We start from the raw sequence: 24,772 nt of genomic DNA, 5'->3' as shown, positions 1-24,772 counted from the left end.
CCCTTAATGGCACTAGTTAACTTAGTGACCATCCTTGGCTTTAGATTCCCACTAGTACTACTCAGATATCATTCCATCCTTGTTATTTACCGAGTGTTAAATAAGAATGACATGACACCCGGACAGCATTCAGATTGGAATTTAAACACGTCTCTTAATAACTTAATACAGACTGTATTTCAAATTTATTACTAGCGCTGAAATTCTATAGTTTGTGCTACGTGTGGTGCCATAGATTCTTAACATTGACAGTGAATTTTGAAACACAGCCTATATCAAATAATGGGATATCACAGTGAAAGAACCCATTTATAAATGATCACGTGACGCAGGGACCTAAGAGAGCTACTTGCGGTACTGCATACAGCGAGTAAATTCAGTATGGCTGTGCATGGCCCTGATAAGCAGCTGGGAGTGTGGGAGTAGATACCCAGGGTATCTACAGGTCGTGGCTACATCGCGAATTCGCAACGCATTCATCCACCCTCTTTTTACGATGACGGAACGATCGGCAGGATAAATTCGACGAAGATACTCCGATCCTTCGACGAAAGCCTCCGGTCGCGCGATGCCACGAAAAATTTGCGAAAAACCATGATAAGATCGCGCCCTGGAGAGATGTGTCGCGATTGCACGACGTAGCCCCGTAAAACGCTGAGGTTAGGAAACACGACTCGTAAAAGACGACTCCCCGGTCCGTAAAACCAACCACATGCTTCAGCGACCGGAGAGATAAATGCTCAACAAGAGAATAGAGATTGCGAGCCGAGCGTTGAGCCTTACGGTAATTCATCAACCCCTTGTGCACGAACGTTCTTTCTTTTCTTACTTTTATTACGTACAATTTTTATTCATGTTATACTAATTACAATGCATCTCCTCCAATCACAGATATACAACTTGTACAATTTACAAAATTACAAGAACTATGAGTTACAAATAGCAAGTAGAAGGATAAAGATACACGGACGTTCGTAGCCATACAAGTTTTACTCCGTCCATCTGTGGGAACAATGTTGATTCGTACATACATAATATAATCTCATTTCCTCCTCAGCCCGTCTAGTTTGCGCCTGGAAAAATACTGCTTCTCTGTGATTGCACTTTGGGCATGGATGTTCCTCTGTTCTCGGCAGTGTAGGATCTGATATCACATCGGCGACGATGTGAGTTAGTTCGCTGAAAAAAAAAGTATAAGCAGTGAGCGCAAGATTCAAACTTAATTTGAGCATATACAGCAGAGGTCCTGGATTAAATTCACAAATTCTCTTGAGCTTTGCAATGAGCTTATCTCTACACAAAGGAATATCATTTTGTATAACAAAGATACAAGTGCACAAAATGATATGTTCCTCTTTCTCTTACATGTTATATTCTAAGAGCTATTATTTTTCAAGGAAGTCTGAACTAGTATCTGAACTCAAGGTTCTAAACTAGTAGCAACTAGTAGTAAGTTGGAGTAAAACAAATATAGTTTCACTCCAACTTATTGCATTAGTGTACATCAAGTTCAAAATTTTCTTTTGAAAAAGAACAAAGCTCTAGTAAAAATCAAATAGCAGTAACATTACATGTTACAATTTTCTACTCAATAATATAACAATTATAACTGTTATTTATTGTTAATAACTGTTATATTTGCAATGTTGAGTGGGAAATAGTAATATTAATGTAATGTTTCTGTTAGTTTGTATGTGTTTACAAAAACTTTAGTGGAAATTGGTTTAACATTTAACAATGTTTACATAGATGTTAATTAACTTCAAGCTACTTAATTTTAACTCACTCTATCTCGTGCATGATCTTGTTCACGTAGATGCAATTGCTGTCCGCCAGTTGCTTAAAATCGCAATTTCTGCACTGAAACAGGCAATATCTTGACGTTACAATTCTTCCTCACATGATTCGCACCATCGTGCAATTCAAAGCACTTCATTCCTTTTTTCTTCTTTCCTTATATATTAAAGAGATTCTGTCGTCAGGAACGATCATGTATACTTACTGCGTACATGAGTACTTTGTTCTCTTTATCCTCCTTCGGATACAACATATTATTGCACTCTTGACAAAATCTGATGCCCACAAATCCTGGACCGTCATCGTGCGTGTCGTAACCTGTTATCTTTGACATAACTACGCGCCAAATTGATTTATTTTAATTGGAGTATCCGTTTAATTGGAATATCCTAAAACATCTGTTGAGATTACCGGCAATTCGAACGCAATCAATCGATGCAAAAATGGCAATAAGAACAATAACAACAACAATGAAGGATGAATGCCGAATAGCGCCGTAGGCCGTGCGAGGTGGCGGGATCGGTTAGTGCGCCATCTATCGGCACACTGGAGAAATCAAAAGCCATTTATTTACGCGGAAACCTGTTTTATCTACAGATATACATCGTGATGGAATTATGACTTCAAAATCGAAATTTCAAACTCCGCCAGATTGGAATTTGTCAACAGGTCGAAGAATTGTTATACAGGAGACTCGTGGAATTGAATTGATTTATAATTTTGAATTTTTTTAGTTTTGATCAGTTAATAAAGAAAAGAAATGAAGAAATTTTTTTTTATTTAATAATCCACAATATATTATTGGCACAATTTAACAAATTTTACATTTTCCTTGATTAGATAAAGTTTATTACTATAAATTTTAACTGAACAAAACGAGCTTACTCAATAGTGGCTGTTGGTATATTTATCTGGTGTGCTTGACCAATCAGATTCGAATATGCATAATAATTTAACTAACGCATTCTTCCTCTAACAATTGATGTAAAAAAGCAACTGTAATAAGATTCTTTAATATGATTGATTTTTGCTCTTAATTTCTTGTTGGATTTAAATGTATATAACTAATCGTATTAAAGAATCTTACAATAATTGCAAAACTTTCTCTGCTGAACATAACCACACTGTAGATCTAGCGAAAAATACATTTTATAGCGTTTTCAGCCCAAGGTTAATTATAATATAATTAATTATATTATGTTAATTATAATATATTATAATTAACATAACGTTACAATGGCTTTAATAGTAGAGCATGATGCAACGTTAATTATCATTAATCGAACACAAGTCTAAGCTAGCAAATCTGCTCAGATCGATAAAATGCTATTAGAGATAAATAGAAACTGGATCAAGATAAGAAAAGGTTTATTTTTATCTTTTTGTCATTCGTTTCTTTTTTCTCCCAATTTTACAGCCTATCCAAGTTCGTATCAGATTACTGTGTATCTATTAAGCGTGCATGGAATTTGACTATAATTATTAGGGTAAAGAAATATTTTCTTTTTTATACATTCTGTTGGTCAAATTTCAACAAAATTTTAATCTTCAAAATAACGATTTCAGACTATGACCTGCAGGAGATTTAGGATTGCAAGTTGTAGATTAAAATTTAATTAATCAGAATCGAAACCAATTAAAATTAAATTTCTAATTGAATTCGAATTTTCTAATTAATTTCGCAATCTTCCATCTTTATTACGTAGTTCGATACGAGCTTAATCATACATCTATTTTATTTTCGAGTATAGAAGATGTAACATGTCCAGTTACATAAAACGGATGTAAAATTCTCAACAGTCAATTAGAAAAAATGAGATATTTTAATTATTAGGTGTTGGAATTAATTCGTAGCGTTTTTTAATGAAAGAATGTTATTTATTTCACATGAGCATTAAAAAATACATTAATGAAAGTACTTCCCATCACTTGTAAAACGCTACGAATTAATTCCAACACCTAATATATTATAAATTATTTTATAAAACCTTGTCTTGTGCTTTGCAACAAAATCAATTTTCGTAACAAAAGATCTAAAATTTTTGTTGTGCAATAGAAATTTCTGCCCGGACGGAGAAATCTATATTATACTACATTTCGCAGATTTCTCTCGGGATTCTTGTCTTATAAGACAAATGGATCTTCCTGAATTCTTTAAATATTTCCTAAACTTTTACATAGTTATCGTTACATTTAACATTTATCTTTTCGGGTTTTTTTATCTTTCGACATCTATATATACAATAAATACATATATATACATTTTTTTTTATCTTCTCTCCCGCACAGTAGTGAATTTAGACAGAGGCCTGTGAGGTCCGAGCCTATAGAAGCGCCATCCTTCTAAATAAGAGTGGGTATAAAGAGAGTAACGCCAATTAGCCGGAAGTCGCCATTTTATGTCCTATATCTATGATGCAATTCCTCGTCTTAATCTCTTCTTTCTTTAACATTATCTTCTTTCTGATTAACCGTAAGGACACTTAATGACAGAACTAATCAGCATTAGGCACATGCATTGGCGTCACTTCCTTCATATCCACTCTACTTCTAGAAGCACAGAAGCACTATCTCCTAGATGCCATCCTTCTAGGAATCGAGATTAAAATTAATTTTATATTTGTGCAGATCCCAAATAGAACAAGTCAAGATGACATTAAAATGACATTAAAAGAAATCGAAAGTAATTGAAAAATGAGTTTTAATGATCATGTATCATTTGAATGTATTTTGACATCATTTTAATATCATAATAATTTATTCTGTTTAGAGTGTAATGCATTTTCATCAATGCGATTTTGTAATAAGTAATGCTTTGGAGCATAAAAATAAAATTTTGACACTTTCGCTTTTAGCGAAAAAGTGATATTTTTCACAATAATCAACTTTAGTTTTATTGTTCATTCATTTGAAAGAGACGCCAAATATTTTAAAGGGGCGCCAAGGATGCAAAAATGTGTAAATCCGCCACTGCTTCTGTAGGAGGGTAAAAGATTTGGGCCTGTATTCAGCAGCGTGCTTTTATCTCTAAAATTCTATAGTATGCGTAACGTAAATTATAGCATGTTAGCGCGCTAAGATCGTTGTAAATGCGTTTTGAATACGGGCCCTGTTCTTTTTCCACCCCAGATTCTGAGAACTGAAGTATACTGGTACAATAAGTTAAAGTGAGACAGGTATAGTTTGTTTCATTCTAACTTACTGTTGGTTCAGTAAGCGCTAGTTCTGAATTCTTCGAAAAAGAATAGATTTAATATTGCGCATTCTCTCGCCTAAAACGACGATTGGAAAAAAGGAACAGTGGAGATAGAAAAAATAACTTAAGAAGATACTATTAGTGCTGTTTGTGTCATTCTATTGTTATCATTTTTTAGATTAAAATATGGCTAGAAGTCGGTATATAATAATTACATTCAATAATTCCGGTGTAACTGATATTTGGTAGATTGAACGCTTAACCGAGGTTCAACTTATTTCTCATCTCTTTCCAATTCTAGCATTAGAAAAAGATGAAGAATGAGTTCCTCGGTTGAGTTAAACATGAGTTGTGAAATTGGACTTAAGACCGTATATTTAAAACAATCATAAAATATAAGAAGCAATAATAGGTACGTTCGGGAAGACGCTATTAATGTTATTGTGTCATTCTATCCTTGTTTTACATTTAATAAATGACGAAGACAGAATAGGCCTATTCTTTTTTGGCTGAACTTTTACACCAGTTCATCTTTCTTCTTTTTCTCTTCAGGAAGAAAGAAGAGGAAGAAAGATAAGCTGAAGTCCACTTAAAAAAAACAGGCTTGTACATGTGCTATAGGTTTTCAGTACTGATAGTGTATATTGGAACGCACTCTTTGCTCCGTATTCAGGGGGTCGATTCTGTAATTCGAGTGAAATCACTCGCTCACTTTTCGCACTTTCATCTCACGTGAGTTTGTCTACATAATTCTGTAATGACGAAATGAAAATACGAAATCACTAATTTGCCGGTGTGGGAAAAAACGTGAAAATGTGAAGTGAAATATAGTCCTCGATCCGATTCACGCTCACAACGCTTAAAAATCATTTTATCTTTATTGTTAAATATTAAATGAAGACAAACGATATTCATGAGCGTTGTCAGCATAAATCGGATCACGATCATAAAGTTCAATTTATTTCTAATTTTTATCTAATTCTAAAACGGATGACGAATAAATCGAACTTCGATTAAAAGTGGTTAAAATAAACCGTGAGTTATGGAACTGGACCTAAACGATTTTCTGCCATTATTTACAAAGTCAATGCTGTTGAAAATAAATATCTCTAAGCATTCCTCGTGTAATCTTCCTTCTCATATGTGGTTCAAAGGCCTCTTCATCCTTTTCATCCAGTAGCAAAATTGCTACCATGTATATTGCCATTTGATTTTATTTTCGTCTTTGGACTATGCAAAATTATATATTTAACCTTAAAACTCAATTCAGTCGGCAGTTCCTCTTTCTCTCAAGAGATTTCAGACAAGAAATTTCTTGCCGAACGAACTCTGAGATTGCTCGCAATTGCACTATGATGAAAATTAGGGAATCATGCGATGTGAGATGGCTCACATTTTCATCATGATAAAAGTTAGAAAATCAATACTCTAAACACGTTTTTCTCGATAAAACGTGCTTTTGGCCCGTATTCAGAACGCGCTAACATGCTATAATATACGTTACGCATACTATAGAATTTAGAGATAGAAACGCGTTCTGAATACGGGCATGTTAGCGCTCTAACATGCCCGTGCATCGTTAGATATTAGAGCTCCCTCATAAATACCGGCCTACGAATATCTGCTTATAATTAACTTATATCTCAATATTGGGAGCTTTCCAGCAAGAGACATAAATTGGTATAAGTCCTTGTTCGATAATCAGTAAGAAATAGACGAAATGACTCTTATGTCGATTTGTGCCTCTGCTGGAAGGCTGCAATTGTATTTAAGGTTTCGAATATAAGAACCGACTATGAATACCGGTCAGAATGAATGCAAATAGCATTTAGCGTCTTTTCGAACCCTTGAAGTTGCTTCAAGCCAGCCCAGAGCTCAGAAATTCAAAGTCACTGATGTTCGTTTCCACCAATGTAAATTAACTTTAATCTCGGTTCAAATTATTCTTCGTCTTTTTCTAGTTCTAAAGATTAGAAAAAGACGAAGAATAAGTTGAATCGAGATTAAAATTAAATTATATTGGTGAAAATGGGTATGAAAAGATCAGTTTCACCAACGCCGGTTAGCTTAATCAGCCATTGTCTGACCAATCGCGTTTACTGTTTAGTAGAATCGACCAATTACGGTCGATTGACAATTAATCACGATTAAGCTTGATCGGCATTGATGAAACCGGCCCAAAGAGAACAGACTTGATATTATGCGCGATACATATGAATATATCGTTCAGGCGGCTTCCATGAAATCGCGACAAAGTTCCGCTGGTCTCGCGCCGGGAGTCTCGCGCGTAAAACGACAGTGGCGGCGGGAGATTGCGTTACGAACGAAAGAGTGTAGTTCACTGGGCGCGATTATCTCGTCGCTTTCGTAGGCAACGATCGGTCGTCGCCCGCCGTCGCCGTCGGCGGAAAAAGTCCAGCAAGTGGCCCGTCTTAAAGAAGGAAATTATTGCGGGTTCAATCATAGGCCAAAGATCGGCGCAAGTTTCGCTGCGCGGTGACGGATGCGCGCTAGAGGCCCATCGCGACACGCTAGCTCAATTCTAGCGACATTTTTTGCGGATAGAGTGCGCAGCTCGGGAATTCGGCTGTCGGCATTGAAGCATTGGTAACGTGACAGTTCAACGACGGTTCAAGCAAGCTCAGTTAGACTGAGTAAGTATCGATCAACGGAGCGCGACAGTTCGCCGGTCGAGTCTCCAAGTCGCTCTATTCTGCTCTATTCGCCCGTTCTCTTAGCGTGGAAGATCTCTCTTTCTTTCTCGGGATACCTGAATTCTCTCGCTCTTTCCCGGAATCTCTAGTTTCTAGTCTTATAGTGTACAACGGCGGGTTCTCAGGCACACAGTCAGTCGCGCTAGTGTGCACTACTATATGTATACGCACGTTTAAAAAGAGAGGGAGGAACAGAATGAGAGAGAAAGAGAGGGAGAGAGAGAAAGAGAGCGACTAACGCGGCATATCCCCTCCCCTCTTCTCCGCCAGTTTTATACCGTCGAATCCCCTCTCGTTTCTTCTCGCCTCCCTTCCCCTCTTCTCCCTCCAATCTCCTTCCTGTCGAGAATCCCCTCTAGTATAAATCTTGACGGCGAATGAATTTTTAAGAAATTCTTGTTCTTTTTCGAACAGCAAAATATTTCTGAAAGGAGGTGGCGGCTACCTGGGGGACCTTCACCCGTGAGTGCGGTTTCGTTTAAATCGTTAAGGCGGGCGAAGTTAACGCGAGAACGAAGTCGAGGCGCGGTGCGGCGCGTGGCTTCTGCGTCGCTTTCAGTCGCTTTTCCCCAACGAGACGAAGGCACGACGCTCCACGACGCTCGCGGCGTTCCCGTGGGAGGAAGCGTGAAAAGAACGAGAAAGGCGAACGAACGCACGAATCGCGAGTGTATGTACGAATGAAATTTGTAGGAGTCTCCATATACTCCTATAGGAGCATTCCTGTGGGGAGGTTGGGCATGGGGGTGTCACTTCTCCCGCAGAGATCCCGTTTTTATCCCATGCCGTGCCGTGGGGACGCGTTCCGCTCGCGGCTCGGGTAAAACGCGACCCGGCTGACTTGACTCCCGTCGTCGCGAATACTGACTGCCCGACGAAAAAGCGACGACATTTCCACTTCGTAGATTTGTCCGTTTGTTTCTTCGACGAACTCGACGATTGACACGTGACGATTGTACGGTAACTAGTGTCATTGGCATTATCCTCGCCGCAGGCGGCGATACCCAAAGAGACGCGTTGCTTTTTCTTTTTCATTCTGTCTACTTGCTGAACGAGTGAGTGTTCAGTAGTGAAGTGCTTGCTTGAGTGAGTGAGTGAGCGAGTAAGTGAGTGAGTGAGTGCGAGATTGAGTGAGTGAGTGAGTGCGTGAGTGCGTGAGTGAGTGAGTGAGTGAGTGAGTGAGTGAGTGAGTGAGTGAGTGAGTGAGTGAGTGAGTGAGTGAGTGAGTGAGTGAGTGAGTGAGTGAGTGAGTGAGTGAGTGAGTGTGAGTGAGTGAGTGAGTGAGTGTGAGTGAGTGAGTGAGTGAGTGAGTGCGAGATTGAGTGAGTGAGTGAGTGAGTGCATGAGTGAGTGAGTGAGTGAGTGAGTGCGAGATTGAGTGAGTGAGTGAGTGAGTGAGTGAGTGAGTGAGTGCGTGAGTGAGTGAGCGAGCGAGCGAGTGAGTGAGTGCACGCCACCCGTCTGTCTGTCCGTCTGCCTGCTTGCTCGCTCTCGCTTGTCCGCCTCCACGAAAGCGCGTGCATCCGGCTGTGTGTATCGCTTATATCTATATACGGTGAGCTTGTCACACGCGCGCACACCGCATCGCGTCCACGGACGATTTTTCAACCGGCGGCACCCGTCCTCGCCCGATTTGCCGTCTGCCGATCGATTCGCCGACCGGTGTCGATCGCGTTCGAATTGTCTCTGGCAGCCTTATTCTCAAAAAATATAATACGAAGATACTATTCTTTGAAACTTTTTACAATGAATCTCATTTCAAAGAAGGAAATCTCATTTTTAAAGAAGCCACTCTTTTTCAAGCTAATTCAATCTTCAGTGTGAGATTCCACTGTCAGAAAGGAAACCTGTTCTCTAAATTCTTTGAGGCAAATACAGTTTAATTTTAATCTTGGTTCAATTTACTTTTCATCTTTTTCTAATTTTTACAACTAGGAAAAGATGAATTATTGAATTGAAATTAAAATTAAATTACATTGATAGAAAAGGATATAAGTTTTATTTAATTAAGGGTGAAATATAACTTTTAAGAAGATTGAAAATTCTGCCACTCTTTCTCATGACTGGCAAAATTTTCACTCTTTTTGGAATGAGATTTTATTCAAAAGAATGTAACGCATTTTCATGTATTTTTTTTTATTGTAGTTTTTGAGAGTCTGAGCATTTAGGAATGCTTTCTAACGCGATTCCTAGGGGTTGATTGTGTATCTTAAAACAAGATGAATACTGTAAAAGGTGTTGAAATCTTAAAATATTCTAATAAATTCATTGGCTTTTGTAAATTTCCCCTTATTTTAAGAAATACAATTTTAATCCTTTTATAAAAAAAAATAAGTTTATTGCTTTTAACATTATTTGAGAATCTTCGCTTTTCTTCTCTTCGTCGTTCAAACTTTAATAAACATTTTTGGATTTCAAGCAACGCAAACGAACGTCGTGTAATAGCATCGTGTCGTTAGGGAGGACTGTGGCGCGAGTTCGGCCTTTATATTCGTGTGTAATATATATACATATACGTGATGTGAGTTAACATATATATGTGTATCCGATATATGCGTGTGTACGGTTTTACATATACGTATATGTGCGCGGGTGTGTGTGTGTGTGTATATCGCGCCTATATATTTCATTCTCGGTTACGTGCGCGTGTGTATGTATGCACGGATATTGTTGTTCCGCTCCAGACCTATGCCAGACAGCCATATTGTAATTTTTTTTAACTCTACCATCGTGTTTCTCGTTAACCTAGCCCCTTGAGATCCCGCCGTTGATCTCTTTTGTTCGCGCGATCGCGGCAATCTAGGAAAAACGAGCGGCACGCGTGTCGTTCCGGCTGAAGACGATCCCCCATACGAGGTAATCGAGTCGGTACTCGGCGGTCGGGACTGGCCCCGCCGACGGTCGACGGCCGACGGCCGAGGCTCGTCTTTGTCTTTGTTCCGGATTGACGTTCCCGCGTTTCGCGCACGCCGCTCTTTTCGACGCCGCTGTCGTCGAGGACGACGCGTCGCGTCGCGCGTTTCTCTCGACAGCTGAAAGAGGAATTTCGTTCGCCCGGCATTTCACGAAAGTCCGTGAAAACGCCGCCGCGCCGGAACGTCAGATTCGTCATTTGTTTCGTTTAATTACGGCGTCCAAGAATAACTCGCGGCCGAAGGAGGCCCTTCGCGCGGCGTCGGATGCGTTCCTTCTCCGAATCCGTTTTCAAGTTAGCGCTGTTGCTGCCTTTGTCGAACGTTTTTTTTTTTTATACTTTTATTTTGCGGGTTCCCATTAGCGTTCCTTGTGTGAATGCGCCGCTTTGTTCAATTATTAAGTACCTCAAGCGACGGATAAAAAATTAAGAGACGTCTGAAGGATATTTTTTTGTTTTTTTTTTAAGAGCACATTTTTAATAGTTTTTTTCTTATCACAAAATCGTATTTATGACATATATTCTCTAAAGTGATTTCTATAATAACCGGTACCGTAAGTCTGTTTGCATTTCTCGCATTTTTTGCGTTCAACATCTTCGTTTTTTTTTAACGTCCGAATATATATTGTCTCATTTTAAGTGCAAGAGTTTGGAGATTTTAAGTAACGCGAATCTCATGTGTTTGAAACAAAACACAATCCTTTTGCGATAGTTATCCAGTGGAATGATTCTTGTTTTTTTTTTACAGGCAACTTGTTTTGCATTAAGCTACTATCATGGAATCCGGAAGTAATCTGCCCAATCCGGGCACTTATCCTGGAGGAGATCGTCAGCAGTTCTGTGTCTCTTGGAATTCCCATCAGTCGAACATGCACAGTGCGTTTCCAAAGTTACTCAGCTCGGAGCAATTTGTCGATGTGACTCTAGCTTGTGACGGAGGTTCAATAAAGTGTCACAAGGTTGTATTGTCCGCCTGCAGCGATTACTTGGAGCGTCTTCTATTGGAAATCCCATGTACCCATCCTGTCATCTTTTTGAGAGACATGAAAATGTGGGAGCTTCAAGCCCTGGTTGAATTTATGTATCGTGGGGAGGTGTATGTGGAGCAACAACAACTCGCTACTTTAATGCAAGCAGCGGAAGTTTTGCAGGTACTGTTTTTTGACTTTTTTGGGATGCATTACAAAACTCCGAGTATCATTTTATCCTTGTTACTCACTGAATGTTCAGCAAGGATAAAAGATAATCGGACTGAGTTGAATTTTAGAACACACTCTGCATTTATTTGACAGTATTTTGTATCCAATTACAGGAAATTAGGACTTATGCCATCCTTATTTGCATAATTCAATTTTTTTAGAAATTCTTGTTAAAAATGCCGTCTCCTCTCTAATTCTGCCATTCTATGTGTTGCACAGGTTAACCTCGGTGATAATATGGTCCAATGAAATGCTTTAGTGTTACGCTTCAATAATTGCATTTGGTTTTGCAAATCAATGGCATTTGTAATCATTCCATCATTTCTATCATTGTTTACTGAATTCGATGAATATAGAATAGAATACGGATGTCTTCTATTTGCAAAACCAAAATGCAACTAATATTTCTATAACTTCTTTTGTTTCAGCCAATTTTTCTTTAATTCTTTTAGCAGTAGTTTTATGTTAGCTCATTCATAGCCGATTTTTATTTTAAGATTATCTTAATCAATACCTTAAGATGCTATAGCTTTGAGAAATTGGCTTATGACATCTTAAGATTATATTTAAGGTTTGATAAGAATCGATTATGAATATTCTTAGATTGTGCTTCGATACATTGTCAGTATTAAAAATCTATTGTATGTATAATGTGAATTATATATAGATTTTTTATACTGGCAGTGTATATTTGATTACAACTCTAGTAAAGATTATAAAACATATAAGATTTTAATTTAAAACGCACAAAGAATCTTATAATAAAATATTAATGTTTCTTTATGTATTTTATGGATATTATATTATATTACTACTTTATAGTAATAATAATATAATATTATGTTAATATTGACTTGTATGCAAAAACATATTAGGCAATATATTATATATTCTTCGATAGGTTCGTGGCTTATCCACTCAGGGATGTGATAACACGATGAATGAGAGCAATACACAATCATGTGATTCTAATGCACCTGTCACTCCATCGACTCCTACTCCGGGTGACAGCAACTTCAAGGTGGAGACTTCATCTAACGATGAAAGTACCTCTGACTTTATCTCATGTACGGCAATGGCTAGCACAGGAAACAACTCGTCCTCTATCACACCTCCTGTTTCACAAAATCCTAACTCCTCCAACTTCGTAAACATGGAACATAGCGAAGCGCTACAACATTTAGAAAAAGCTCTTAGCGCTTGCGAAGCGACTCTTACCGAAACTACAGGAATGGTAAAAATGGAACCGGATGAGCAGTTTGTACAACAGCAGGATGCTAAACCGTATTCCATTAGTATGGTATCCAGTAATAATTGCAATCCTAGCAGCCCATTCCCTGCGATTGAAGGTGAGCTTAAAGGTGATCTAATCTTGTATTTTACATTTTATTTGTATATTTACGAGAGCTAAACATTTTGGTACCTTTCAAGGTTATCAAAGACGACAAAGGCGTTCGGAAGAGGAACTCAAGCAAGCTTCGGACATGGTGGCACGCGGCATGACGTTTCAAGTAGCTTCGGAAAAGTACAAGATACCGATCAGCACAATTCGCTTTTACATGGTCAGAAAGGGCATTCTGCAGAGGCGAAAACGCGGCCGCGGCTCCAGCAATCTTGGTATGAATAGCCAACCGAGTAGTCCGGCAAGTCCACCGTATCATATGATGAATTACCGTTTGCCAGAGAGCCTAAATTCCAGCCTACCGTAGTGCTGTACAAAGAAGTAGTGAGTTTTTTTAGAATTCAGTTTTGAATTGACAAACATTTTATCGCCGCATCATAGAGCTGTTCCAGACCGTCAGTTTTTATACTTTTAGCTCCTTTATACTGAGTTTATATTTTATTTTCCTTTCACATTGCCTTATTCATTCGTAGCAGCACGTTTGCGTGCTGGTTTACAAGACTACTATGTTTACAGCATATAACATATTTTTGCATTTATGCCATTACCGACCTAGTGTGCATTTTGGAGGTATAGTTTTGTGTCTCGAACAGCTCCTCTCCATGTATATAAAAAAAGATACCATATGTAAAAGTTCGGACACAGCATTAAGTTAAGAAACTTGCAGGCGATCGTGTCTTACATCATATTTATGTTGGATTCAATGTCCTTAGGAAGACTGCCTGAAAAACCCAGTTTTTTTTAAGTACAAAAGATGCATATTATTGTACCATGGATACTGAAGTACACTGGAGTATAATCGTATATTATTATATATTTTATTATAATATAAGTCTGCATAAAGCTAGCGGCAGAACATCGCAATACATAATTCGTGGTTCACCATTCGTATGACATTTGCAAGTAATATGTACGGAAATAGATGTTTGCTAGTAGAGCGATTTTTCAACGAAATCGAAAATATAAGAATTATTACGAATGTTTGCTTATACACTACAAACGATAAACTACAAATCAAGGATAGATATAGAGACAAAGAAGAGATTTACTTTTTGGTCTTGTCATTCATATGTTATTTCCGAGTTTTGAGAGTTGGAAAATTATTCCTCTCGTTGTGGTAGAACTAAAGATGCAAACAATTCAAGGCAACTTAATAGTTGTGACACTCGGGAAAATTGAGATATGAATGTTAGAAAAGGAAATCGTTCTTATACTCTTAACGTCCTCGATTTTTTTATATTTGCGACATCTTCCTTGATTTACTCGGCTGTTTGGAAGGCTGTTCTATATTTTTTCATTTTTTTAGCATATTTTTTCGTATGACGAATTTCTGCGAATTTATTGCGAATCAGGAATTGTGAATCATGAATTTTGTGCTAATGCCACGCGATATGTGGTAGTTTTTAAAGAGGCAGTTTATTCTTAAGTTTTTTGAGATTTTTTTCTTGAATACAATAGAGACAAAGAATGAAGCTTGCGATTTATAATTTATATAATCATATTCTTGTTTTATTTTATCTCAAGCAAAAGAAATGTTGAATAGCTATGACACATATTGACGCTTTGTTCTTAAAAAGAAAAAGCTACAATTTTTTTAATGACAATGCTTTAAAGCTAAGTTTCTAATTTTTATCTAAAATTATTTTTAGATAAAAATACACTGGAACCTCGAAATAGTAGTCTCGAAATAGCGCAAAAAATTCCTTTTGTGCTATAAGTAGTATGGGAAGTAGCCAGTAATCACTAAAACCTTGAATTTTATTGTTTTGGAGTGAAGTAAGAGCAACTTCGTTATAACGATCACACCAAACCGCGCATTATTACGAAGTTTCAGTATAAATCTGTATAGATTTAAATTTTCAATATAATATCATGTAAATAACTGAAACATATTAAATAAAAAAAAGGTAAATTAATTTTTTCTTTAGATATTTGACGCATCAATTTGATAAAATTAGAACAAAACAAGAGTTTTTAAGAAAATACTTTTTTGAAGACTTTGAAATAAACTGTCTCTTTAATGTTTGTTCTCGTATAATAAATACATTGTACGGGAACTCCATCCGTCATCCATCATGAATTAATATCGAAATATTAATTCCATACTTATAAGTGCTTGCGTTGTAATGGCGTCATACTTATAAGGGAAATCCCATTAAAGATCAAAATATTAGATCGAGCGTTGAACAAATATGTTTAAAATCTTATTATTTTGAGACTTTTTTATACGCAGGATTTATATGTAAGCGCACTTAATGAGACGTTCATTGACGAGAATACAAGTTGTATAGAATGTTCATATATCTAAGATAAGAATTCCTTCATGCTGTGGACGAACGCTACGCGTATGGTTAATTATCAGCCGTGTTCCGTTCTTCTACTTAGTGACCGATGTAGCTAGCCTATATGGATAGTGTGAGACGTTTTTGAATCCTGCATCAATATCGTTCGTGACAAGGCGGATTTACAAAATACAGTTCAAAAAAAAGAAGAAAAGTGAAAAAAAAAACAGAAAAAGTGAAAAAGAAGATTGACTATGTCATATAACCGATATTTTTTTAATGACCTCGAAATGTTTTGACGGGAAGGCATTGATTGGTAGCATAAGTTATTTTTTATTACATCATATTTATATATGATTCAGTGAAGCTCAGCTTGCTCTCGATAAGTTATCTGTGGCATCTGTACACATGTACACATGTATTTACCGAGTATTTATCTTTCCGTATTTTTAAATATGCCCCACGGAGGGGTAAAGAGATTCTTAATTACTACACGCTTTATGCCCTGCACCAGAGAGTGACGCTTAAAGATCAAAAATGTATACAGTTGTAGAAAGACAAAAAGACTTGTCCATGATGATCGATTAGTCACTATGTTTAAGACTGGTAACACGTGGCTAATATAACCAGATTAAAGTCTTAGAAAACAGCAATCCTCAATCTATTATATAAATATTTTTGTAGGCACTTTGTCGAGGAAGGTTTCTTCTTTCTGCCTTTATTCTATATATACCTTGATAACTTATACAGTAAGAGGAAAACCGGTATTTATTCGAAGTTTACCATTTAGCTTTGTTGAACATCACAAGAGATGAACGATCATGACGTATGTAGTGTAATGCTTTTTACATGCATAGTGTACAAATAACAGCATTTGTAATTGACGATAAGAATTACCTGATGTCTGTAAAAATCGGGGAGCCTCTCGTTTTTACGGACACTGGTTCTGCCTTTTCAAAGAAGTTTAATTGTGTGACAACAACTGTGGCGCGCATACAATGTAATTGTACGATGTATTGCCTTTGTTAAATAGCATTTTGGATAAAGCCATATTTTTCCATGCAACGCAATAATCCAGCAAAATAAATTACAGTTAAACTGAGAAGCAGCCTAAAATAGGAAAGAGTGCCAGATACAAAACAAAAGTGGATATGAACAATAACACATAGAAGATAAAGTAAAGTTTATCTATCACTTAGAGTATGTAACTGCCTTTCTCTGGCCTCATACTGGATCATTAATTTATTTATATTAGACAATATACAAGATACATGTAAAGGAAAAAACTAATCTAACTTAGAAGGCTTGTTAGAGCTTCTATTAATTGCAGTAAGACTGCTGCCATCCGACTGATGAACACATTCTCAAGAAGCTAAAGTTGAACATTAATCGAAACATATGTCACAGATCTTACATAATTGTATTTATTCTCATTTATCATTTCTTTATGCGATCATTACGTATTTAACGATTATCTGTACATTTCACAATATAGCGATATATCGGAAAAGGAAAGGAAAGAGAAAGGAAAGAAAAATAAGTCGCATATTGGATATTGTGATGTTAATGCGAACTAAAAACATGACTTGCAATTGTTGCCTGTTGTAATGTCCAATAAGAGTTGAATTGTAATGACTTACTCGTATATAGCATTCTTTCCAACAAGGAATCAGTATCGTGTAAATCATTATTCTAAGAGTTCCAGTTGACAAAGGTTTTATACGGATATATTAAACCAGTATTTCAAACCAATGAAAAATAATTAGTTTTCTAATAATAATAATACAATACAATTTTATGTGAATTTAGTACAGTGCTTAAGTCAGTAATGCTCAGCGTATCTAACAGATATTTTTAGTGGAACTCCGTGTCATACTCACATGTATCATAACGTCTTAAAGTATGTAACTAAACCACAATCAAAGAAGTGTGAACGATACTTAATGACTATTATCATAATAGCCACTTATGATAGCAGTAAATAGGTAGCCATTTTGAGGCAGTTTATATTATATTTAATTACACTGTGTATCGCTTTGGTCTCTCCGTTTTTACGATGGTATTATTATTTGTAGATAGAATCATAACTCTAGAATCGATTGAACCTCGGATCATTTATTTGTAAGTCTTTTTTACAGTTACCGAATATCTAATGGATTAAATAGGCAATGCAATTAAAACAAGAAAAAAAAAGAAAAAAACACGCAATACACACGACATACAGAGATCTGTTCGCACAATCAATACGATTGTGATGGATATTTTGTTGCTTGATTCTTGTGGTTTAATTTTTGTTAACTTTTGGACTCTATATGTATATATATATATATATATATATATATATATATATATATATATATGTATGTATATGTAAGATTACATTGAGTTGGCAACCAGTATAGTGACATAATGTATTTTTATATTTTGTTTTTAGCTTAAGTTTTTATTTTTAGTGATTTATATAATATGATTACTTTATGGTCTGTACGCAGTAAAGCTTTCCGAGGTAATACTTTCTACGAGAATCAAAGGCACGTTAAAATAAAGCAGATATTGGCTCGTGTCTACGAAGTATTTTCGACATTTGCTTTTTCTATCATAATTCTGTATTACGTCGGAAAACATTACTCCCATAAACGTAATAAGTATAGACTAAGCATTCTTCTAATTGAAAAGCGATCACTGTAATTAGCTACATTCTCTTTCTTACGGAGCAGATTAGAGATGAAGATTATACCATATATACAGGGTTGGCCATATTCGACGGAAAGATATGGCAACACTAACTTTTGACAGAGATGTTAGATCGAATAATGACGTTTCCCATGATTGAAAAAAAAACATCTTTCCGTCGAATATGGCCAACCTTGTACTTATCAGTCTATACCTATTACGTAATTTCTATATTAGTTGTGTCGATTTAACATGTTCTCTTAAATATGTTAGTCAATTGCATTCAATTATTACAAGTGTATTCAATAATCTTAAGAAGTGAATTAGTAATACATAGTTGCTTGCCTATTTACGACAGAAATTACGTGCTTTGATGTTTCGTGAATGAGTTGTGTAGCAACAATAGACGAATCGACGAATCGTAAAAATTAAATTTTCTAATTGTAGAATGATGAATCTAATACGTTATTATTATTAGGGATTTGTATGATGTATCAAGATTATACAATGCCATATTACGCCGAATCGCCGCCGACGCTTCGATCATTGTTCTCCGAAGTTACTCAGTTCCGTTCGCAGTACTCGCGCGACACTGTCCCGAGCGATTCAGTATTATATTGTACATCACGTGCGAAAGCCTTCGACTGCGTCCCGTTCAACGGTTAGATCCTTAAGCATTAGATCCTGTAGAATAGTCCTATTAGTCACACTTATTATTACTACACGAATGTATATTTTGCGCTGTTGTGTCGAGAGCCCGTATTCGAAGACGCTCCGCAAGTATGAATTCAAGAACGAATCCAAGAGCTATGAATGAACGTGAGTTGAACATAACGTTCGCTTTCCCCTTGATGTATCTACAAGAAATGACAATTGGCGCAAATTTAATTAATCTAATTAATCATTTCTATTCGCATATTGATACACATTGAAGCAAGCTCGTTCGTTTGTTCGTTCACGTTTATTCATGCTCTTTGCTTCATCGGAATCCACTTGGGCGTACTAAAATCTTCGCTTTCGAGTGCAATATGTCGTTCGACATTTCGTCGCACCACACCGAAAAAAATTGATTGCTCGATTTGCCAATTGATTATTCATTCGTCGCGTCTCTTTCTTGTCAAGAACCATTCTGTGGTATGGCAGTATGAATATGTTTCGCGTACGACTATCGGTGACGGAGTGACGATGTGTCTCTATATCGGATGGTTGTTGTCGTAAGCGCGATTTGAATATGGGCGAGAAGCGTGCGGATTCAGTGTAATACGGCAAAATATACGTGTACGCGAAAAATACACGTGATACACATACACACGCACACATACATTGATTACAGAAGAGACATATAAGGGACGAGGAATGAAGCAGAGCGAACTCGTCCCGCGACTGTAATACAATTCGCAGAACGTACCGTGCCGTTCGGTTTTTGCTGATCGCAACAAACCAGCTTTTATAATTCGCGTGTAAGATCACCATCAGGGTGTAAGATCTTAATTAAAGTCGATTACGTGTGTCGTTATAGTAAGGTACTGCGTATATAGCGAGAAGGTAAAGTTGCGAGAAAAGAAGATGGATTCACAGTGCGAATAATAAAAACGCTGACGAAGAGAGAGAATATTAAGTGTGTGACTCTGAGAATGTAATTTTCGAACGTGGACAAATCGGAGTTGCGTAGGAGAGAACGGGTCTTTCCGGCGCAATGGAGATGTCTTGACGGTCGTGTGTGTACATGAGACATTTTTGAAAGTAGCCCTGACTTCCGTGAGAGAGAGCGAGAGAGAGAGAAAGACAACAAAGACATTGTGAAAGCATGCGTCATCCGAAAGAGATGTACGAAATCTGCGTTTGTCACCGATTCGCGCCGATTTATTCGATAATTATTATTTTTTTATTCTAATTATTATTAACTTCAATAACTACATAGATATATATATATATTTATATATACAATATGTATACATATTTATGCATATATATATATATATATATATATATATATATACACATACATATAAACATATACAAGAGAATTGTTTTTTATTGCTACATTTTCTGAACTGGTACACACAATGCAATAAGTTGAAGTGAAACAAATTTGTTTCACTTCAACTTATTGCACCGGTTCAGAGTGCAACAATAAAAAATAGACCTAATATATTTCGAATCAAAACAATAAAAGTTTTCAAAAAATTAAGTAAACAAATTATATGGGAATTTTTATTTTAAGCAATAGTTCATGAAATTTTATCATACTTGGGCCCGGTTGTATCATCGTTATTCTGATTTTAAGCAAAGCTTAAAACTCTCTGTCTCTGTCTCTCTTTCGCTTTAAAACAAGATAGCGTTTTTAAGTCTTGCTTAAAGTCAAAGTAATATTGGTGCAACCGGGTTTTAACCCCTTATTATTTCACAAACTAATACTGATCTGATAGTTCGTTAATATTACCGTACATGCGTTTTATAAATAGGTGATTGTAATGATTATATCTAAATTTGATTAATTGATTATATCTAAACTTACATCTTAAGAGCTATTGCTTGAAATAAAAATTTACACATAACTTTTTTACTTGATTTTTCGAAAACTTTCTTGCTATGATTTGATTTGTGAATTTCCGGACAATCTGTATACAATATTTATAATACGTATGTTTATAATATATATTATAAATATATATATGTTTAATATGTGTTAAATATGTATATATTTATAATGTACATATACATATACATATACATATACATATATATATATATATATATATATATATATATATATATATATATATATATATTAGATGAGTTCAATATTCCTATAACGAAGAATCACGTCCAACAAATCTTCTTTCAGAGAAGATGCCTCACTTCCCCCCATATTCTTCCGCACAATATGTGTGCATAACACTTAATTTTAGATATGATAAGAATTTGATTATTTCTAAAATATTTTGCCGAATCGTCATTTGAAACGCAGCGCATATTTCGATACACTCTCGACAAATATTGTATTGAATCAGGTATTGTAAGAGTTGTATTTTAAGGGTTGTAAGTACAGTAAAGAGTAAAGTCCGGCGACAGAGAAGAGAGAAGCAAACTCGTCTTGTAATTTTAAGATTGTGTAACATGTGTTAGTGAACAAGCATGCTTCTTAGTAGGGAGTTAGGACAATGCTATTACAATAATTATTATAATTAAAATTAATGAGTATAAGATATTTAATATAAGTGCAAAGTATTTCCTAATAAAAAGTACTGCTAAAAAATATGTGACTGTGCTCTCTCATCGATCTCGTGCGTTTCAGGTACATTGTTCGGCGAATGTCGACGATCTTTGTTCATTCTGTTTCACTACGGAGGAGCTGAAAGGTCGACGAGATCAGGATTTTTCTTATGAAAAGAGAGATATATGTATAGAGGTCTTTACGGTTTTCTTCTCATTTATTATGTGTGTCGTTCCGGTCGCCGACCTTGTTTTCACACCTCTCAAGGTCTCGTATGAGAATGAAATTTTTAGCTTGTATCAATCGACTCAACTTACCGGTTTACCTCGCGTGATCAGATCGCCCTTCGCGTCACTTTCTATTCAAACGTAATTAATTCTCTGTAATACTATGTGATTCGAAAGTTCGGTACATCACTATGTGAAGAAAATTTTAGATTGAAAATGGATGAATCAGAATTTTCTGGTTAAATCTATTGTAATTCTCATTAAGATAATCAGATATCCAATTACAATGACGGAATTCTGATTGATATAATCAGAATCTTATTGGATCGATTTTTTTTTTAATTTCGATAATTTATAGCTTTGATTTATCATTGTATAATTTTTTTTTATATAAGTGAAAAGAATATCAAGGAGAAGCTATTTTTTTTGCTTCAAAATTGACACAATATGTACCAGGTGATTTCTTTTTTTTATTTACGTGCACATTCTCGTGCGGAGAAAAAGCCATCTTGTAGTCGGTGTTGTCTTTGTGTAAAATTTACAAGGATTTTGATCTTTTCCAAAGTGATTACAGAAAAATGGCACTTCTCTGTTTGTCATAAGAAGAAAATACCTCTCTCCCTATGCCTCTCGTTGGCTCCATGGTTTCGGTATGACAATCTCGCGAATGTTGGCCGCATGCAGCTGGGAAATTCAGAGAAATCACGAGGTTTGGTTTAATTTCAGATCGGAGGATCAATGAACTTTTCGAAAGACGTAGTTGTAGACGACGAAACAGCATAGAGTTGTTGCAACGTTATTATCTACGTACCCGATGAGGTGAGGAAGGGATAATAAATACGGTGACTATAGAATTCGGGAAAGAATTACCCGTCAAATAAATGACAATAAAGGACAAAACTGAGTTTTGAAGAAACAAATAAATTTAAAGGACAGTTGTTTATTTTAGGTAACTGTCCTTTAAATTTATTTGTTTCTTCAAAACTCAATTTTGTCCTTTATTGTCATTTATTTGACATTACGGGTAATTCTTTCCCGAATTCTATGGTCACCGTATCCATCATCCCTTCCTCACCTCATCGGGTACGTAGATAATAACGTTGCAATAACTCTGTATTGTTCCGTCTACAACTACGTCTTTCGAAAAATTCATTGATCCTCCGATCTGAAATTAAATCTCGTGATTTCTTCTTTTAATATTAAAGGATAGTTCTTTATTTTAGATAGTTCTCCTTTAAATTTATTTGTTTCTTCAAAACTCAATTTTGTCCTTTACTGTCATTTATTTGACACGGGAAATTCTTTTTCGCGAATTCTTTTCTAACTAACTTTTCTAACTAACGTTCTAATGTTATATTAATGAGCAAACTTTTACGGTAAATATTTTACAATTTTATGCATATAAATACAATTTATTTTTGTTAATTTTTTATGTCTCCAATTTTTAAAATTAAATTTATTCAAACCGTTGTATAATTGTTTTCATTTTTTTATTATTTCAGATCAAAAGTTTGTCCCAATGCAGTCGAACCATGCAGTTTCAAACAGAAAACTGTAATTTAATTACACTGTCCAATAAAATTTTATAATGCACAGATTTTTGACAACAAATTGGTTGAAAACATATCGGAATAAAACTCTAACATTTTCAAATTTGTCTTTTATTTTCTTTAAGAAGATGGTCACCGTAAGGATGGATCTTCTCTGTTCCGCCACGTGTTGTCTGTGTGTCGCGAATATTTATAAGGCGGTACGTATTGTAAGTGATTATTATTGTGTCAAGACGTCGCAGACAATTATAGCTTATTACTGACTTTCTTTCGAAATGATCCATGATCTCGAAAATGAGATGTTTTATCGCGGCACCAAACGTGACTCTGATATCTCAAATATCTGAAGAAAAAGTTACCTATAGCGCTCGGATGAAAATTTTTCTTAGAATTTTTATATAATTTTTTAGAATTTCTAAATTGTTTAGAATTTCTAAATTTTATGATATTTTTTAGAAAATTTCTCAGATTGTTTATGTAAATTAAAATACTTTTCAGAAAGTCTATGTTTTTTTCTGAAATATTTAATACATGTGAATTAAAATATTCTAAGATTTCTTATTCTATAATTTCTCTCTGATGAAATTTTATAAAATTTAGAAAGGTCTAAGACATTTTTTCAAAAATTATTAAATGAAAAATCTTAAAAATCTTATAGAATATTTCCAGAATTCGTATATATAAAAAATTTTTTTAAAGATACAAGCTTTCTCAATGTTTCTAAAAAGTATTTTAAATTTTTACCAAAATATTAGTACCTTTTCTCTGAAATTTTTCTCCGGTTTCGCGTTGTTTAGGATTATCTGTAGCCCCAACTGCGACTCAGGATATTTGAAGAAAAATAAAGTATTTATTATTTGCATTGAGAATTGTTACATACAAAAATAATTATTAACCATTTGATTTTAAAATAGTAATATAAAAAGTATAAGTAATATAATAATCTCGTTATCACTACATATATATTCCTGTAAAAATTTCAGCCATTTATAACACATTCACGCAGTGCTACCGCTATTGTTTCTGTAAACAAATTCCTTGGACGGCGTCAATCATACATAGTGTTCTTAAAATATCAATTTCAATTTCATTGACAGGCACAATACAATTCGCTCAATGAAATACAATGTTTCCTTTTTTTCAAGCGTACGTAATGATAACATAGCTTTTTAAACTTTAAGTTTGTCTGATATGCGCTTCCTTATATCTGTTGATTATTTTGAGACTTTGTAAGACACTCAGTGTATTGTCACGTGTTATCACTACAGTTTTGGCAAATACATTTTTACTGTGCAGATAGATCGCAAAATATTTTCAAAACAAAAGCATGTGAGCGAGAGAGGGGCCATCCCTGAAGTCTCTTTCAATGACGAAGACGATGACGTTCGCGGTTCAGGAAAAAGCGCGCGCGAAGAAAAGAGTAGTTACGAAGGTGGACACGCGTCTACGCGCTAAAAGACAAAAATTGCGTAGCAGCCAAAAGACACATGCGCGAAGACTTCTGAGTGCGTATCTCTTTGTGTTATTTTCGGGCAGCGAGTCGCGCCGCTTCGCGAGGCTTTAAATAGGACCGAGTCGTCCGATGAAGAAGGCAGTTTTCG

At 35.7% G+C, this 24,772-nt stretch overlaps 2 protein-coding genes across 9 annotated transcripts; one reads left to right on the top strand and one right to left on the bottom strand.

The window, feature by feature from the left end:
• Positions 1-54: 54 nt before the first annotated feature.
• On the top strand, positions 55-17,705 carry LOC105146003 (uncharacterized). 8 transcript variants are annotated; one of them, XM_087410141.1, is made up of 5 exons: positions 5,489-7,647; positions 11,370-11,772; positions 12,722-13,169; positions 13,252-13,546; positions 13,936-17,705. In XM_087410141.1, exons 2-4 carry the CDS (start codon positions 11,398-11,400, stop codon positions 13,527-13,529), a joined length of 1,101 nt encoding a protein of 366 aa, XP_087266267.1. In that variant the 5' UTR covers positions 5,489-7,647; positions 11,370-11,397; the 3' UTR covers positions 13,530-13,546; positions 13,936-17,705. The 8 variants fall into 8 exon arrangements, with proteins under 8 accessions (XP_087266272.1, XP_087266263.1, XP_087266267.1 ...); XM_087410136.1 differs by having other exon boundaries at positions 6,585-7,647; positions 13,890-17,705; XM_087410132.1 differs by adding an exon at positions 8,122-8,169 and having other exon boundaries at positions 6,587-7,647; positions 13,252-17,705.
• On the bottom strand, positions 814-2,278 carry RpII15 (RNA polymerase II subunit RpII15). Its single transcript, XM_011055984.2, has 3 exons — positions 2,003-2,278; positions 1,787-1,860; positions 814-1,179 (listed from the first exon to the last, which is right to left on the bottom strand). The coding sequence occupies exons 1-3, from the start codon at positions 2,129-2,131 to the stop codon at positions 990-992; spliced, it is 393 nt and encodes a 130-aa protein (XP_011054286.1). The 5' UTR covers positions 2,132-2,278; the 3' UTR covers positions 814-989.
• Positions 17,706-24,772: the final 7,067 nt, after the last annotated feature.

The sequence above is a fragment of the Acromyrmex echinatior genome, chromosome 1 (genome assembly GCF_024713525.1).
Source record: "Acromyrmex echinatior isolate Ae372 chromosome 1, ASM2471352v2, whole genome shotgun sequence".
NCBI classification, from domain to species: domain Eukaryota; kingdom Metazoa; phylum Arthropoda; class Insecta; order Hymenoptera; family Formicidae; genus Acromyrmex; species Acromyrmex echinatior.
The sequence above is the reverse complement of the archived record's forward strand: the minus strand, read 5'-3'. Positions and strand labels throughout refer to the sequence as shown.

What these genes read in the sequence shown, in the direction of transcription:
- RpII15 (XM_011055984.2), bottom strand. Translation starts at nt 2,131, where the DNA reads ATGTCAAAGATAACAGGTTACGACACGCACGATGACGGTCCAGGATTT. An exon ending in ACAAAGTACTCATGTACGCA is followed by an intron (nt 1,861 to 2,002) that starts GTAAGTATACAT and finishes TGCCTGTTTCAG; the next exon opens with TGCAGAAATTGCGATTTTAA. An exon ending in AAGATCATGCACGAGATAGA is followed by an intron (nt 1,180 to 1,786) that starts GTGAGTTAAAAT and finishes TTTTTTTTTCAG; the next exon opens with CGAACTAACTCACATCGTCG.
- LOC105146003 (XM_087410146.1), top strand. Translation starts at nt 11,398, where the DNA reads ATGGAATCCGGAAGTAATCTGCCCAATCCGGGCACTTATCCTGGAGGA. An exon ending in AAGCAGCGGAAGTTTTGCAG is followed by an intron (nt 11,773 to 12,721) that starts GTACTGTTTTTT and finishes ATTCTTCGATAG; the next exon opens with GTTCGTGGCTTATCCACTCA. An exon ending in CCCATTCCCTGCGATTGAAG is followed by an intron (nt 13,170 to 13,251) that starts GTGAGCTTAAAG and finishes GTACCTTTCAAG; the next exon opens with GTTATCAAAGACGACAAAGG.